Source organism: Notechis scutatus, chromosome 7 (assembly GCF_049901735.1).
Source record: "Notechis scutatus isolate UNSWTSFEM ecotype Mainland chromosome 7, rNotScu1.2, whole genome shotgun sequence".
Lineage (NCBI taxonomy): Eukaryota > Metazoa > Chordata > Lepidosauria > Squamata > Elapidae > Notechis > Notechis scutatus.
Window position 1 is genome coordinate 23,926,110 of NC_142015.1, and position 18,003 is coordinate 23,944,112.

At 45.8% G+C, this 18,003-nt stretch overlaps 1 protein-coding gene across 1 annotated transcript in view; it reads right to left on the reverse strand.

Annotated features, from left to right (window-relative positions):
- Positions 1–1,482, reverse strand: part of SORL1 (sortilin related receptor 1) — a 90,193-nt gene extending 88,711 nt beyond the window's left edge. Inside the window, exon 1 of the mRNA XM_087970119.1 lies at positions 983–1,482. Coding sequence (XP_087826245.1) covers positions 983–1,282 — 300 coding nt within the window. The 5' untranslated portion in view covers positions 1,283–1,482. The remainder of the gene's footprint in view (positions 1–982) is intronic.
- Positions 1,483–18,003: the final 16,521 nt, after the last annotated feature.

Genomic DNA, 18,003 nt, shown 5'->3' on the forward strand with positions numbered 1-18,003 from the left:
CTTGGGCAGGGGGTTGGACTAGATGACCTCCAAGGTCCCTTCCAACTCTTGTTAATCTGTAAATCTGTACCTCTTCCTGCTGCACCCTTGAGCAAGGATTTTACCATTAAATCTCCTGCAGGCAGGCAGGTTCGCACCCTCCCCGAACCTTCTAATTGCCTCCCCCTCCCCCCTCTAGCTCGTTTCTCAGCAGCTGCAAGGGCAAACGAAGTGCCCCCCCTCAATGAAGGCACCAGCCAAAGGGGGGAGAAGAGAGACCCCGGAATCGTGGTTCACCCCCCCCAGCAAAAAAAAAAAAAACACGAAACCTGGTGGGTGCAAATACAATATTAGCGGGAAGTTTGCAAGAGGGGAGAGGGGTTGCAAGAAGGAGGGGGAATTTGCAAGAGGGGAGAGGGGGCTTCAAATGGGAGGGGTTTGCAAGAGGGGAGGGGAGTTGGCAAGAGGGGAGGGGAGTTGGCAAGAGGGGAGAGGGGCTTCAAGAGGGAGGGGGTTTGCCAGAGGGGAGGGGAGTTGGCAAGAGGGGAGGGGGTTTTCAAGAGAGGAGGGGTTTGCAAGAGGGGAGGGGAGTTGGCAAGAGGGGAAGGGTTTGCAAGAGGAGGGAGTTGGGAGGAGGGGTTTGCAAGAGGGGAGGGGAGTTGGCAAGAGGAGAGGGGGTTTCAGAGGAGGGGAGTTGGCAAGAGGAGAGGGGGTTTCAGAGGGGAGGGAGGTTTCAAGAGGGAGGGGTTGCAAGAAGGGAGGGGAATTTGCAAGAGGGGAGAGGGGCTTCAAGAGGGGAGAGTGAGATTTGCAAGAGGGGAGGGGGACTTGGCAAGTGGCGGCAAAGGGGATCTTCCAAGGACGTTTCCGGGGCAGCCCCCTCCTCTTCGCTCGCCCCCGGGAGCCAAAGACGGGATTTAAGCCAGCTTGCGGAGCAACGGCCGAGGGGGAAGCCAGCCCAAGGAGGGTCGCGGCGCGAGATGCCCGTCCGGGGACCGCTCACCTGGCCGTACACCTTCACCGGCTCCTCCGGCGGCGGCGGCGGCGGCTGGGCGCTCCTTCTCCTCCTTGCGGGCTGGCCGGGGCCGGGGGGATCCTGAGCTTGCAGGCGCGCAAAGCCCCGATCCTGGGGCCGCGAGGTCAGGGCGCGATGCACCCGCAGGCTACTCCGAGGAGGAGGGGAGGCGGCAGCCGGCCGGGGGGACCCCGCGAGCAGCCGGGGCAGCAAGAGCAACAGCAAGAGCAGCGTCGGCCGGAGGGCGGCCGGAGCAGAGCCGGGCTTCCAGCTGCCGCCTGTCGCCATGTTCCTCGCTTGGGCTCCGCCGGCTTTGCGCGCTCGGCAGCGGCCAAGTGGGGCGCCGCCGCCCGGAGAGAATGTGCCAAGGGATGCTCGGCTCCGCCGCGCGCCACGGAGGAGCCCCCGGGGCTGCAGGCGCCGCGCCCGGACGGGGCAACCCCTTTGCCGCCGCCGCCGCCGCCGCCGCGCCCCCGCTCGCCTTGCTCGGCACCCACCCGCGCCTGGCCGGGGAAGGAAGAGGCGAGCCACGCGGGGGCGACGGATGGCTCTGCACACGGGGGCGCGCCCGCGCGGCCGGACCCAAAGGCGGACGCGCGCTGAGCTCTGGCCACGCACTTTCCTCTGATCTGATCTGATCTTCCTTCCTTGTCTCTACTCATTCCTTCCTTCCTTCCTTCCTCCCTCCCTCCCTTCCTTCCTCTCTTCCTTCCTTGTCTCTACATTCCTTCCTTCCTTCCTCTCTTCCTTCCTTCCCTTGTCTCTCTACTCATTCCTTCTTTCCTTGTCTCTACTCATTCCTTCCCCCCCTTCCTTCCTTCCTTCCTCCCTTCCTCGTCTCTACATTCCTTCCTTCCTTCCTCTCTTCCTTCCTTGTCTCTACATTCCTTCCTTCCTTCCTCTCTTCCTTCCTTCCTTGTCTCTCTACTCATTCCTTCCTTCCTTGTCTCTACTCATTCCTTCCTTCCCTCCCCCTTCCTTCCTTCCTCCTTCCTTATCTCTACATTCCTTCCTCCCTCCCTCCCTTCCTCCCTTCCTTGTCTCTACATTCCTTCCTTCCTTCCTTCCTTGTCTCTATACTCCTCCCTCCCTTCTTCCCTCTCTCCTTCCTTCCTTGTTTCCCTACTCATTCCTTCCTTCCTCCCTTCCTTGTCTCTACTCATTCCTTCCTTCCTCTCCTTCCTTGTCTCTACTCCTTTCTTCCTCCCTCCCTTCCTTCCTTCCTTCCTTCCTTCCTTTCTTCCTTCCTTCCTTGTCTCTCTACTCATTCCTTACTTCCGTCCTCTCTTCCTTCCTTGTCTCTATACTCCTCCCTCCCTTCTTCCCTCTCTTCCTTCCTTGTTTCTACCCCTCCCTCCTCCCTCCTCCCCTCCCTTCCTTCCTTCCTAGTCTCTACTCATTCTTTCCTTCCTCTCTTCCTTCCTTGTTTCTACACTCCTTCCTTCCTTGTCTCTACATTCCTTCCTTTGTTCCTTCCTCCCTTCCTTGTCTCTACACTCCACCCTCCATCCCTTCCTTTTCTCTATACTCCTTCCTTGCTTCCTTGTCTCTGTACTCCTTCCTTCCTCCTTCCTTCCTTCCTTGTCTCTACACCCCATTTCTTCCTCCTTGTCTCTCTACTCCTTCCTTCCTTCCCTCCTCCCTTCCTTCCTTGTCTCTACGCTCCTTCCTTCCTTCTTGTCTCTACTCGTTCCTTCCTCCCTCCCTTCCTTGTCTCTACATTCTTCCCTCCCTCCCTTCCCTTTTCTCTACACTCCTTCCTTCCCTCTATACTCCTCCCTCCCTCCTTCCTTCCTGCCTCTTTGCTTCTTCCTTTTCCCTTCCCTCCATCCTTCCCTCCCTTCCTTTATTTTCTCAAAAGGAATGGGGGGCCACATGACACACACACCCCTAAGGGGATAGAAGTGCAAACCAGGTGTGCTGCATCTGAAGCAGCCTCAGATCATCTTGGCGCTTTCTGCCTCTCCTCTGAAGCAGGAGGGAAGCTCAGGTTTGGCTGGCTTGTGGGCTACACCAGCTGCTTCCCTTTGATGAATCATTCACATCTGGATCGTTACCGCACTGCTGCTGCTGCAGCTGCTGGCTGCAAGAACCTTTGGTGAGGTCACTGTTCTGCAGCCAAATTCTTGCAGGCCACAAACGGACCCACTTGTTGGCGGCTTATTTTTGTGGCTTGGCTGCCGTGCCTGACTTTGGGGTTCCGAGGGAGGGCTGGTCCAGAAGCACCGACTCCTGCAAAGGTCTTACCTGTCTGGGCCAGAGGGGGTGGCAGTTTGCTAGATGTCCTTAAAAGCTCCTATTGCTCTGCAGAGGCAGGCCTGGGATAAGGTGCAACCTAGTGGTGGATTCAACGATTTTTAGCACCGGTTCGGTGGGCGTGGCTTGGTGGACACACTTGGCACGTGTGCACACACTTTTGTGTGTGTGTGTGTGTGCCAAACACGCACTTTGCGCAGGTACAGAGATGTTCCAACTCACCTGCAAGCCTGCACGATCCCGGTTGCTTCAGCAGCTGCCGTGCAGCACTCGAAAGCAGAGGTGAAAGGTGAGTATGGGAGCCCAGGTGGGCAGATGGGCCCAACCGCAGAGCGGCAGAAAGAGCTGGTTCTGTCTCCACTGCTCATCAGCGTTACCAGCTCGACAGAACCGGGCCGGACCAGTAGAATGCCACCACTGGTGCAACCAGTCCTTTGCTAACAGCCCAAGGAAGGACTTTCTGCCCTTCAAGGTTTCTCCGGTTGGGAAGGATCAACGGATGGAATAAGAACCTTTTCTGCCAGGTTCAAACTGTGGTGTCCCTGGTGGAGACTGACTCCGAGGGAGAGGAGGAACAGCCGACAGGGAGTGGAAGTGGGACTCCGGAGGTTGTGGAGGAGGCTGGGGAAGGGCAGAGGCCGGCTGAGCAGTCAGAGGTGGACCCAGGCCCACCCCCTCTCCATTCTAGGGCACACAGGGAGGAGAGGATAAGGGAGAGACGTGGTCTACTGGGGAGGAGAGGGTCTTCATCCTCTTCATGGGCTGCAGCTGTGACAACTGAATAAGAGGACAGACATGCATACAAGCGACTGCTGGAAACAAAGCGTGGAAATATCTCTAGTTTATGGTTCCTCTCTTGAGTTTGGCGTCCTTCCCAGTGTGTGTTCTGTAATCTGTGGAAGTCCTCCAGCCCTTATCTTGCCTGGTTTGTGTTGTTTTTTACTCTTTATAATTTAAATGGCATTTCCTCCTTTTTGTAACTGCTTGTGTGCGAGTTTTTTGTCTTCAGTCAAGGATATTTGGAGCTTGGAAGCAAAGTGAAGGAATAAAAGGGGATTTACCTGTTTTTACCTGCCCTCTTTCTGGAGTCTCAACATCTTGAGACCTCCCCTCCTTTATGCATCTCCTCAACTTCATCCATAGGGATGGTGTGAACTCTTCTCCTTTCAACCTCATGGCTGTCCTGCTAACTCCCTGTCCCAAAGGTTGTCCACGTCATTTTGGTAGGAGGGGTACTGCTCACCTGGGGATAATGAGACTCATCCTCCTTTGACGAGGAAACAGGTGCTCTTCCAATTCATAAACCAAAAGATCAAGAAAGGATGTGACTTGGAATTAGAGCTGGATGTCATTTTCAAGGTGTATTTTTTAGATAGATAGATAGATAGATAGATAGATAGATAGATAGATAGATAGATAGATAGATGGATGGATGGATGGATGGATGGATGGATGGATGGATGGATGGATGGATGGATGGATGGATGGATAGATAGATGATAGATAGATGGATGGATGGATGGATGGATGGATAGATAGATGATAGATAGATAGATGGATGGATGGATAGATAGATAGATAGATAGATAGATAGATAGATAGATAGATAGATATAGATAGATAGACAGACAGATATGATAGATAGATGATAGATAGATAGATAGATAGATAGATAGATAGATAGATAGATAGATAGATGGATAGCTAGATGATAGAGATAGATAGATAGATAGATAGATAGATAGATAGATAGATAGATAGATAGATAGATGGATGGATGGATGGATGGATGGATGGATGGATGGATGGATGGATGGATGGATGGATGGATGGATGGATGGATGGATGGATGGATGGATGGATAGATAGATAGATAGATAGATAGATAGATAGATAGATAGATAGATAGATAGATAGATAGGATTCTTTATTGGCCAAGTGTGATTGGGCACACAAGGAATTTGTCTTGGTGCAAATGCTCTCAGTGTGCATAAAGGAAAAGATACATTCGTCAAGAGTCAAGAATCATCAGGTACAATACTTAATAATAGTCATAGGGTACAATAAGTAATCAAATCATATAAGGAAACAGTCAATAAAAAATTGTTATGATACAAGCAACAAAGTTACAGCCCTACAGTCCCAAGTGGGGGGGGATGGGTGATAAGGAGTGATGAGAAGATTAATAGTAATAGTAATGCAGACTTAGTAAATAGTTGGACAGTGTTGAGGGAATTATTTGTTTAGCAGAGTGATGGCGTTCAGGAAAAAACTGTCCTTGTGTCTAGTTGTTCTGGTGTGCGGTGTTCTATAGTGTCGTTTTGAGGGAAGGAGTTGAAACAGTTTATGTCCAGGATGTGAGGGGTCTGTAAATATTTTCACAGCCCTCTTTTTGACTCGTGCAGTATACAGGTCCTCCATGGAAGGCCAGTTGGTAGTAATTGCTTTTTTCTGCAGTCCTAATTACTCTCTGGAGTCTGTGTCTGCCTTGTTGGGTTGCAGAACCAAACCAGACAGTTACAGAGGTGCAGATGACAGACTCAATCATTCCTCTGCAAAACTGGATCAGCAACTCCATGGGCAGTTTGAGCTTTCTGGGTTGACATCACAAAAGAGAAGGCCTATAGATCCGTGTTGCTCAACCTTGACCATTTGAAGATGTGCAGACTTCAATTCCCAGGATATTCTGGGAGTTGGACTCCACACATCTTAAAATGGCTAAGTCACTGGTCTTATAGATACTCTCATAGCCAGCCCTCTTCTGGGACCAATTTGAATCACTGACATCTCGCCAAGAATGATCTCTTTGATGTTCTTCCAGTTCTTATCCTTTTTTAAGGGAAAAATTAAGAGAAATTGCAGGACTGCATCAGAAGAACACTTAAAAAACAAAAACACCTTCTGTTTTGGGGACGGTACGATCCAGGCCTCCATTGGAAAGTCAAATAAAGCTATTTAAGAATATATTTTTTGTACGGAGGGGAAGGTGAACGTCATGGCTTCTTCCCCAAGTAATTGAGAAGCTAAGACTTTCCCCAGGACACGTACAGAGTTACAGTCCTTCAGACAGTGGTGTGATTCAAAATATTTTACTACCGGTTCTGTGGGCATAGCTTGGTGGGAATGGCGTGGCTTGGGGGATGTGGCAGGGGAAGGATACTGCAAAATCCTTTTCCCTCCCCACCCCATTAACCTGCTTTCCAGCTCCGTTCTCCTGTACAGGGCAACAAAAGAAGACCAGCCAATCAGCTGGGACTCAATGGGAAGCAGGGAATAGAGGGGGGCGGGGCCAGTCAGAGGTGCGATTTGCCGGTTCTCCGAATGACTCAAAATTTCCGCTACCGGTTCTCCAGAATTGGTCGGAGCCTGCTGAATACCCACCTCTGCCTCCAGAGGAACAACTGTAGCTGCATTACCATTCAGTCATAATGTTGCTTTTCCTGTCCTTCAGATGTTGTAAACTGAATTCTGTAATCCTTAGCCAGACCGAGAAACATGTTATAATGAATTCATAAATACTTGAATTAATGCTTTAATGCATTAATGCAAGAGGAGAAGAGAAGACAAAATAGAGAATAGAATAAACTAGAAAGAAGAGAAGAGAAGAGAAGACAAAATAGAGAATAGAATAGAATAGAATAGAATAGAATAGAATAGAATAGAATAGAATAGAATAGAATAGAATAGAATAGAGAGGAGAAGAGAAGAGAAGACAAAATAGGGAATAGACTAGACCAGAAAGAATAGAAGAGAGTAAAAGAGGAGAAGAGAAGACAAAATGGAGAATAGAATAGAATAGAATAGAATAGAATAGAATAGATAGAATAGAATAGAATAGAATAGAATAGAAGTAGAGGAGAAGAGAAGACAAAATAGAGAATAGAATAGAATAGAATGGAATAGAATGGAATAGAATGGAATGGAAAGAGAAGAGAAGAGAATAGAAGACAAAATAGAGACTAGACCAGAAGAACAAAATAGGGAATAGAACAGAACAGAATAGAATAGAATAGAATAGAATAGAATAGAATGGAATGGAATGGAATGGAATGGAATCGAATGGAATGGAATGGAATGGAATGGAACGGAACAGAATAGAACAGAATAGAATAGAAAGAATAGAGGAGAGGAGAGGAGAGGAGAGGAGAAGAGAAGAGAAGAAAAGAGAAGATAAAATAGAGAGCAAACTAATCATACATTAAAATGAAATCTCCTTGAATTCACCTCTCATTCAGTTTGTTAACTGGATCATGCAGAATCTGCCTTTCCCATTGACTTTGCTTGTCAAAAGCTTCCAAGAAATGTTGGGATTCACAGGACCCTGGGATGCCGCAACCCACGGTTAATCCATGCTAGTTGCCAAGCACCCAGATTTTGATCAGGTTGATTGTGGAGAACTGACAATGGTCATAAGTGTGCGAATCAGTCATAGGTCGCTTTTTTCCAGTGCCGTAGCACCTGCGAATGCTCACTAAATGAATGGTTGTAATTCGAGGGATATTTAGCTCAAAAGGCTCATGTCCACGGGAAGGGAGGCTGAAGAGACAAGGCATTTGAGAGTCCTCTTTGAGCTGCCATCTCATCCATTTGGAACAAATTAACAGGCTCTGGTTTGGTGCCATTTCTCCATAGATGGGCACAGAATTAGCCAGTCATTGCTTAATCTTTTCCTGTTTGTGCCGTCTGGCCAAGTTTCCTTGGCTCGTAAACCCAAGAACAGAAGTGTGTGTGTGTGTTTTTCCCCCTCTCCAAATCTTGGATTGTATTGTTAATATCAACAGAAGGCTACTTCCTATGTCACAAGGGAAGGGAAGCCATATATCCAAAAGAGACATGTTACCATTAAGATCTGCAACACAGAGCAAGAAATCTTTGGGCTTAAAGCACGCGCACACAATTTCCTAAAATGGACCCTTCGTGTTGTGGAACCGATTGTGAAAATCTGCCACATCTGATATCTGCAGTCTTTTCTTTTTTCTTTTCTTTTTTTTTGGTAAATGATCTTGCTTCTAATTCGGTGCGCTATCCATGTTTGCTATTTTTCTTAGTAAAAGGGGTGGTTTATCATTATTTGCTGTCCTGCAGCATGAATTCAGGGCACCTTACGTGAAATTTGGACTTTAAAGCAGAATAGAAAGAGTATTGAACTTCTGGTCTTTTAGTGTTTGGGGAGACTGAATTTTGGGGACAGCCAAGAAAACCAACCAATTGACCATCAGATAAATCAACCCAGTGTTCTCACTCAAGGCCTTAATGATCAGGCTCACATTCTGGATGCACTATGCAAAGAAGTCTGAAGTAGTCTACAACGTTTGGGGAGAAGGAACGGAAGAGAAGGGTAGCTGGACTCTGTTACAGGGGTGATGACTGCCCTATTAGAAGATCTGAAGGACAAAGTTAGAGACAGATCCTTCTGGAGATCATTTCTGTGTGGGATCATAGCTGACACCAACTTGATGGCACCTCATTCATCAATCTATCCAATTCAAGGCAGGTGATGTTTTAGAAGATGAGCTAAAGGGAATTTCAGAAAGAAATGAAGTCTTTAAACCAAAGGCTTCGGTTATCATCCTTCTGTTTATATATTCTCAGACTCTTTATTTGAGATCTGTAGATAACGAAACTAAATATTGTTTCATGCTCTTCTGGGACAGCCTGACCTGAATTTGGTTTCCTTCAGATGAGGAAACGCTGATGAACCACACACCGATGTAGTTAAATGGGGCTCGTAATCTTTTATTTATTCATCAATCATGTGCAAGCCTCCGATTTCCAAAGGGAAATTCACCCCGTGAGTTTTGGTCTCCTGTAATTAAACGTTCTCTCTCTCTGTGCATGAATTTCAAACTTTTTTTTTAAAGGCACCTTTGCATAAATCAGATCCCATCCTCGAACAGATGTGGGAGACTGTGGGAAGCTGCAGATGTGACATTGGGGTTTTGGTTAGGATCTTCAAGGTGAGTTGGTTCCAGTGGTTAAGGCACTTTGCTAGAAAGCAGGAGACAGTGAATTCTAGTCCTGTCTTAGGCATGAAAGCCAACTGGGGGACTTTGGGCCAATCACCAGGAGACGGTGAGTTCTAGTCCCGTCTTAGGCATGAAAGCCAACTGGGTGACTTTGGGCCAATCTCCAGGAGACAGATTTCTAGTCCCACCTTAGGCGTGAAAGCCAACTGGGTGACTGGGCCAATCACCAGGTGACTGTGAGTTATAGTCCTGCCTTAAGCACAAAAGCTGGCGGGTGACTTTGGGCCATTTATTCTCTCTCAGCTCAACCCCCCTCACAGGGTTGTAGTTGTGGGGGAGGAAGGTCTGTTGGGTAGGTCCCTGCCTTGAGTTGTTTGTAAAAATAATAAAGGTGGGATATAAACAAACAAACAGACAGCCAAACAAAGAAACAACCAAATAAAATAGGGGTGTCTTCTTTTTCCAGGGACGAAGCTCCATTTCTCCATTCTGGTAGAGAGCTGAGTTCAGGCTTTCTTTTCAAAAGGTGCAGAGCCTATTTTAGGAGTTTGGGTTCGGTTTGGGCCCCGGAGGCAGAAGGAGAGGCCATTACTGGGCCACTGCTAAGGCAAGCGGGGAAAAAAATTGTAGTCTTGGCACAATCGGAAAGTGCTGTGTTACCCAGAGCCTGAGAAGGGAGATGGTATTGTACCTCCTGGTGCCGTTAAACTAACTCCATCAGTTCTGCTCAAGCAGGTTCTGAAGGACACCAGGAGGCATCTAGGCAGGCTTCGCAGTCTCACTGCAGCACAAGAGTTTGGGATGTGCCAGAGCACTTTTACGGAGCCAAGGGTCAGAGCCCCTGGCTTATAATAATTATAAACATCTCCATGGAAGTCTCTCCTGGCTACGCGGTCGGCTGTGCTGCTCCAACCTTGGCTGGGTCAGCCTTGTCCTTCCTTCTCCAACAGCTGCTAATTCTCTCTCCAGACAAGCTGCAAAGGGTTCCATCCCCCAGTTGAAATGCAGGGCCTTAAAACTGCAATGAAAGGCAGAAGGGAGGAGAAAGGTACTGAAATGATATGCAGGCTGGGAGATTCCTCTTCCCAGATTGTATTCATCCCCGCAGGAGGCGGGAACTGAATGGGATGCCTGGATGGAGAATTCTGGATAAAACCCAGGTTAGGGTCCATAATGTGTTCAAAGATACTTTTTAACAGAGTCGAAGAAACTTCTTGGATGAGAAGCAAAACATCTTCAAAAGAAAAAAAAAAGAAAGAAAGAAAGAAAGAAAGAAAGAAAGAAAGAAAGAAAGAAAGAAAAAGAAAGAAAGAAAGAAAGAAAGAAAGAAAGAAAGAAAGAAAGAAAGAAAGAAAGAAAGAAAGAAAGAAAGAAAGAAAGAAAATCAGTCAGTCCAGGTGAAAAAGCACCTTTGGGACAACCGTTCTTTGCCCCCAATAACCCTTATATTTTTTTTAAAAAAAAGCTTTTATTAAAATAATTGTGAATTGCCAGGGGGGGGGGGTTAAATCCATCCTCTGATTAACCAGGGCTGGCTTTTTCATCAAGTGAAAAGGCTTTTCGATTGACCTGGCCAATTCTTCTATTGTTGCAGCTCTGGATGGAAAAAAAGAGGCAATCTTTAAAAAAAAATTTCCAATGGGTTTATTTCTCCCCAATGCAGGATGTTCTGTTTGGTAGAAGTCCTTGGCTGATGGAAACAGCCTCCAGCTGCAGATCGATCCTCACAACTGTCCCAAATCTGTCATTTTCCCTCCTGTCTTCCATCTCCACCTTTCTCAGTGTTGTTTTCCTTTCTTTAGCCCTTCCCTCTCTTCTTCCCTTTCTTGTCGCAGTTGCCCTGTGATCCATTTCTCAGCGATATCCACCCAGCCATCCTAGTGATGGACTGATTTTTTTCTTGTTCTAGAGTGTTTACATGATTCACCTTTAATGCAGCCCTTCTGTCCACGGCCCACAGGTTAATCACAGCCAAACCAGATGCTGTTCTTTTAGTCATCGGATGCTTAATTGAGGGTTCCCAGAGCCAAATCAAAGCAAGCTTTTTTTTAAAAAAAATGAGATCAAATTTTAATTAGTATAGTTGAAATTTTATTTTTTTATTTAGTGCATCTGCAGGGAAAGGAGCAAAAAAGGAAAGATTGTGGCCAAAACTAGGAGACTGAAGCTTTTTTAAAAATATATATATGCGATTGTGTGATTGTGGCTGCCATTTTGACTTTCTTGTGAATTTCCCTTTCAAGAAAAATGGTTTGTTGCTGGTTGAAGAAACACTAAATTGTTTTTACTGAAAATTAAATATATGATGATTAATACTGGTGTATGAAAAGATGATTAGGGGACTGGAGGCTAAAACAAATGAAGAACAGTTGCTGGAATTGTCTAATGAAAAGAAGGACTGGGGTGACATGATAGCAGGGTTCCAATATCTCAGGGGCTGCCCCAAAGAAGAGGGAGTCCAGCTATTCTCCAAAGCACCTGAGGCAGGACAAGAAGCAACGGGTGGAAACTCATCAAGGAGAGAAGCAACTTAGAACTAAGGAGGAATTTCCTGACAGAACAATTCACCAGTGGAACAACTTGCCTCCAGAAGTTGTAAATGCTCCAACACTAGAAGATTTTAAAAAGAGATTGGATAACCATTTGTCTGAAGTGGTGTAGGGTTTCCTGCCTAAGCAGGGGTTGGACTAGAAGACCTCCAAGGTCCCTTCCAACTCTGTTATTCTATTCCATTCTATTCTACTTATTATTCTATTCCATTCCACTCCACTCCGCTCTATTCTGTTACTTGGATCAGAATCAAAGTAAGCACACAGTAATATAGGTGATCCTTGAGTTATGACTGCAATTACATCAATTAAGTTGGGTTATGTGTCACCATGACCAGACCTAACATGACGTTTTTTGTGCGGCCATTAAGTGAATGCAATGATTGTAAAAAAAAAACAACACAAACAGATGTCACACACATTTGTGGGGATTGCGAATCAAAATGAAACTGTTCCAGTGGCTGATTTAATTGTGGGGTTGCGGCCATGGAGGGTGGGGTAGAGTTTTTTTAAACTATTATGAATCTTTTAAATGTTTGTAAGCCTTCTGGAGTCACCTTTCTGTGGGTTGGGCATCTTTATTTATTTAGCGTATGGCGTATCATACATAGACTTGCAATATATATTAATGTTTCATCTGGATTTTAAAAACACAGGGAAATATGACTGTTAAAAGTCTATGGAGATGCTCCATCCTCCAGGTCATGGTTGTCCCAAAGGGACTTTTTCAGGAGCCAACTGGACTTTCTGGTTTTTTCTTTTGACGACATTTCGCTTCTCATCCAAAAAGCATCTTCAACTCTGGCTGGATGGTGGAAAACGGAAGGATTTATACTCCTTGCAGGCAGCTGGTCATTTGCATCCTTTTTAGAGAGTCATTGAGGCCACTTGGAGGTTGACATCTGTGTCCTCGGGGTCAGTTGAGTGCTGCTCCTGGTTCCTGCAGTCTGCAATTTTTCCTCTGGAAATCCCTTGCTAGTGTTCATCCACAGGGTGTTCATCCCAAATTGTATTAGCTAAAAAGTCTGTAGAGATTCTCCATCATCCAGGTCATGGTAGTCCCAAAGGTGCTTTTTTTCAGGAGGCAACTGGACTTTCTGGTTGTTTCTTTTGAAGACCTTTTTTGCTTCTCATCCAAGAAACTTCCTCAGATGGTGAGGAATGGAAGGATTTAAAAGGATGCAAATGACTAGCTGTCTGCAAGGAGTATAAATCCCACCATCCTTCACCCTTCCGCCCTCTTCCCTCCCCAAACGCAAACACATTTAATAATTAAAGGCATCTGCCAGTTGTTGCACGATTCCAGCATGTACCCAGGGCCTCCCAAATGCAAACAGCCGATAGCATGGGCTCCCTGAAGGCTCTTGAGTTACAGAATCGGTTCAGCTCAGTCTCCTGCTACAAAGGCTTTGAGGGGAGCATGGAAGGATGTGCTCCTGCTGTCTTGTTTTCCTGTGACTTCTCCCTCCCTCCTCTTCACTCCGTTCCTGGCTAGTTTCTCAGTTAGTGGATGGAGCTCAGCCCAAGAGCAAATTGGCCTTGTGATTAGAAGCAAGACGTGTGCTCTGAATCTCTGACATGACTCAGCCACAGATGTTTCCATGGACACCTGGCCTTGTGAGCTACAGTGAGCTACCCATTCCACCGAAGGATAAAAAAACAGAAATGCATTTTTTTTAAAAAATAAATGAAACTGGCCAGTAAAGTGCTCTGCATTGTCATTCTTTACAGCATGGGTATCAATTTTGGCAACTCTCCATGTCGTGGTTAGCCGGCAGCAGGTGCGGACGGCTGAGGAGAGCGAGGATTCAGATGAGGGGCCAGGACCATTAGGGAGTGGACTGCTTCCTGCAGAGATTGTGGGGCTGGCAGCAGCGATGAGGAGGTTCCCGAGGAGCCTGTGCCAAGTGCACGTGCACGCAGGGCTGCTCGCAGGAAAGAGCAGCTGCAGCAGCATGGGCGACTCAGGAGTAAGGCTGCAAGGTAATGGCACCTCCTTCAAGAAGATAAAAGCCAGCTGTGAAACGAACGTTCTTTGCAGAAGTCAAAGACGTTTTGAAACTCCAGCCTCGTGGACATTCCAGTATCCTGAGTTTGTATTTGAAGATTCTTGTATTGCAATTTATTTCTTGTCTGTTATCTTTTGGCAAGTCTCGCACAGTTTGGTAAGGCTTGTGCTTATCACAGCTAGTTATTTTGCAGAAGCATTACAAGGTTTCTGTTCCCTTTGGATTGTGTTTGATTTGTTGGAAAAGGGCGTGGGTCAGAACACTCTAAGACTTGTGGACTTCAATTCCCAGAATTCCCCAGCCAGTTGTCAAAGTTGGACAACTCTTGGTAGCAAGATAGCCTATCTGTGCAATTAGGATGCAGATATCGAGGGCAGATACCATACATTAAAATGCTCTTTACATTAAAGAGCATTTAAAAGAGCATTTAAGAGCATTTACATTAAAATGGAAACTGATCAAGGAGAGATTCAACCTGGAAATAGGGAGGACTTTTCTTACAGGGAGAACAACCAACCAATGGAACAGAAGTTGCCTTCAGAAGTTGTGGGAGCTTCATCCCTGGAGGCTTTCGAGAAGAGACTGGATGGCCATTTGTCAGAAATGGTGTAGGGTCTCCTGCTTGAGGTTGGACTAGATGACCTACAAAGTCCCTTCCAACTCTGTTAATCTGAAATCTGAATGAGCACCTGGATTGTGGCAAAGCCGGATATGGTAGCTCTACAAACAGAGCTTTCTTAGTAAATGAGAAGGAAGGAAAGCTGGAATTGGTGTTTGGTTTGGATGTTGAAAGGGAATTGGAGTAACAGAATAATGGAGTTGGAAGGGACCTTGGAGGTCTTCTAGTCTAACCCTCTACATTTCATTCCAGATAGGAGATCTTATACCATTTCAGACAAATAGCTGTGCAATCTCTTCTTAAAATCCTCTAGTGAGTAAACACTAGAGGGAAAGGTTTTGAGATATACCAGGTAGCATTCAGCTCAGTAGACCATATTGAGTGGACTGAAAAAACATGTTTTTTCATGCTACAGAAGAATGGATGCAAAATTACTCAGCTTCCTGTTTCTCGACTATTTTCAGGTAGAACGATCTCAGCATCGAATTCAGCATCGAACACCAGGCCAGAGAATTCTGGTTAAATCAGTATCCTTTCTGACAGCCAAGATAGATGATTGATTGATTGATTGATAGATAGATAGATAGATAGATAGATAGATAGATAGATAGATAGATTTGGAGAGAGAAAGAATGCTTATAATAAAAAAAATATGTTCTTTGGTTTATTTTTTCTCAATTTTTGTGGTCAAGCTATATCAACATAAAACTGCCAATTTTCATCCCCAGTGCCAGGACAAAAAAAAAGTAAAAATAAATCCTCACTTTCTTCCAGCTGTCCAATTCAGGACAGCTTCAGGAATAGGACTGGGAAGAATGAAGGATTTCTTGAGCGTCTTTATCAAGGTGACTTCCTTGAGTCATTTGTCTGCACGCTCAGGCTTGTGCCATTTCCCAGATGGATGAAAGGCATACCAGAGGCCGCATGTGGCTGCAAGCTATGTTCCCATCTTTGCTCCTTTGTCCTCTGAGCTGTAGGAGGATACTTAAGTCAAAAATGTCTGAGCAGGAAAAATTCTAACCTTGGTGTAGAGCACAGAGAGATCAGGCACAGGTCTGTGCTTGAATAACACAGGTGTTCTGACCCAGCTCCCCAAACACAACAAACCTGAATTTAACTCAGATTCCTTTAATTAGGAGTGCTGGCAGCTCAGCAAAAACAGTTTCTCTCTCACTGCAGGCTAACAAGTCCGTCTGGCCAGGAGATGAATAGTTGTCTGACACATCTATTCACCTCCACCCCCTGCCTTTTATCCCCAGAGGTAGGGTGGGGCTTCACTAGCAGTGGTGGCTTTTCTGTCCCAAGGACCGGCCCATAGATTTCCACTGCTCTCCTCTCCTCTCCTTCTGTGCATCTGTGTTTCAGGCACTGGAGCCAGCTGTTCCTCCTCTTCCTCATCAGCCGCCTCCAGACCCGGGAGCTGTTGACTCTCCATCTGAGGGCTGATGGACAGCCCAGGCTCTGCCTCCGTCTCTCTCTCTCTCTCTGACAGCTCCATTCTCTCTTCTCCTTCGGAGCTCCCAGGTTGACCTGATGCTGACCCGATGCTGACCCTGACTCACACGGTGCCTCTGATTCGGCTGTTGGAGGGGCTGGCGACCAACAGGCCACAACACTAGGTAGGCCTCAACTTACAACCACAATTAACCCCAACATTTTCTGTTGCTAAGTTTGTTAAGGATGCTTTGCCCCGTTTTGTGACTCATTTGCTATTTATTTTCTTTTTGCTATTCACAGCAAAAATTAAGGGAGACCCTAGTTTTGTAGCAGCTGCTTTGTAGAAGCTGGCATCACTCTTTGACTGTTGCCTTAAAAAGTGTGAAGTGTTAATACCATTTTATAATGCCTTGGTAAGGCCACACTTGGAATACTGCATCCAGTTTTGGTCACCGTATTATTAAAAAAATGCTGAGACTCTGCAAAGAGTTCAGAGAAGAGCAACAAAGATGATTAGGGGACTGGAGGCTGGAATTGGGTATGTCTAGTTTAATGAAAAGGAGTGATATGATAGCAGTCTTCCAGTATCTCAGGGGCTTCCACAAAGAAGAGGGAGTCAAGCTATTCTCCAAAGCACCTGAAGGCAGGACAAAAAGTAATGGATGGAAAGTAATCAAGGAGAGAAGCAACCTAGAACTAAGGAGAAATTTCCTGACAGTGAAAATAATTAATCAGGGGAACAACTTCCTCCAGAAGTTGTGAATGCTCCAACACTGGAAGTTTTTAAGAAGAGATTGTACAACCACTTGTCTGAAATGGTATAGGGTTTCCTGCCTAAGCAGGGGGTTGGACTAGAAGACCTCCATGGTCCCTTCCAGCTGTTATTCTATTCTACTCTACTCTACTCTACTCTACTCTACTCTACTCTACTCCACTCCACTCCACTCCACTCCACTCCACTCCACTCCACTCCACTCCATTCCACTCTACTCTACTCCACTCCACTCCACTCCCCTCCCCTCCATTCCACTCTACTCTCCACTCCACTCTCCACTCCACTCCACTCTATTCTATTCTACTTATTCTTCTATTCTATTCTGTTCTGTTCTGTTCTGTTCTGTTCTGTTCTGTTCTATATTTTATTCCACTCCATTCCATTCTTCTAAATATAAAAGGACTGTACCTAATTCTTGTTGAATTGCAAGCCGCAGCCAAATGCTGGGCTTTCCACACATCCTTGACCGTTCTTACTGATCCATAAATGAAGAAAAAAGAGACCAGGCCATCCATAAATAGCCCAAGGAAGGGCCATTGTTTATTCTCTTCATGTCAATTACTTATTCTTGTTTGGCCTCTGACCTCCGGCATTGATCCCAAATTAATCTGCAAACAGCTATCGGAGTTCATATTACACGTGCTGGAGACCATCCGCATTTCAACAAAAACTGAGTGTGTCCATACAGACACAAGGTCATCGGCCGGGCAGGATAAATAAATGGTTGCTGATTCTTCAGACAGTCTCCTAGGCAGCAAATCACCATTTTACTGCAATGCAGCCTGTTCAAACAATGTACTTTTTGGAAATAGAGAAAATGATAGGCTAAGAGACGTGATAAATACCTACCGCCGTTTTGTTATTAGGAATTATGGTCACAGGGAAAGGCTGCTGAAAAAGTCATGCACCCAAAAAAGTAAAGAAAAAGAAAGAAAAGAAAAGAAGGAAGGAAAGACATTTCCATGTTGTTTCATTCTGTAAGCAGAACTACAGACAATACTGCTACCCTTCAAAAAGACCTTGACTATGTATCAGAATGGTCAAGCAAATGCCAACTTCAAATCTCAACAAATAAATGCTCTGTCTTACATATTGGCAAAAAATAAATAAATCAGAAAATAAAATACAAGCTGAATAGTCAAGACCTTGTTGATGATCCATGCTCTTGGAGTACTCATCTATAATGATCTAAGTGCTAGAGCCCACTGTAACTACACAGCCAAAAAGGAGTTAAGATTTGTTAACCTAATCCTACGTAGCTTTTTCTCTGGTAATATCACACTACTAATTAGAGCATACAAAACATTTGCTAGACCAATACTTGATGACAGCTCATCAGTCTGGAACCCACATTACGTATCTGATATTAACATAGTTGAGAAAGTCCAGAAATATTTC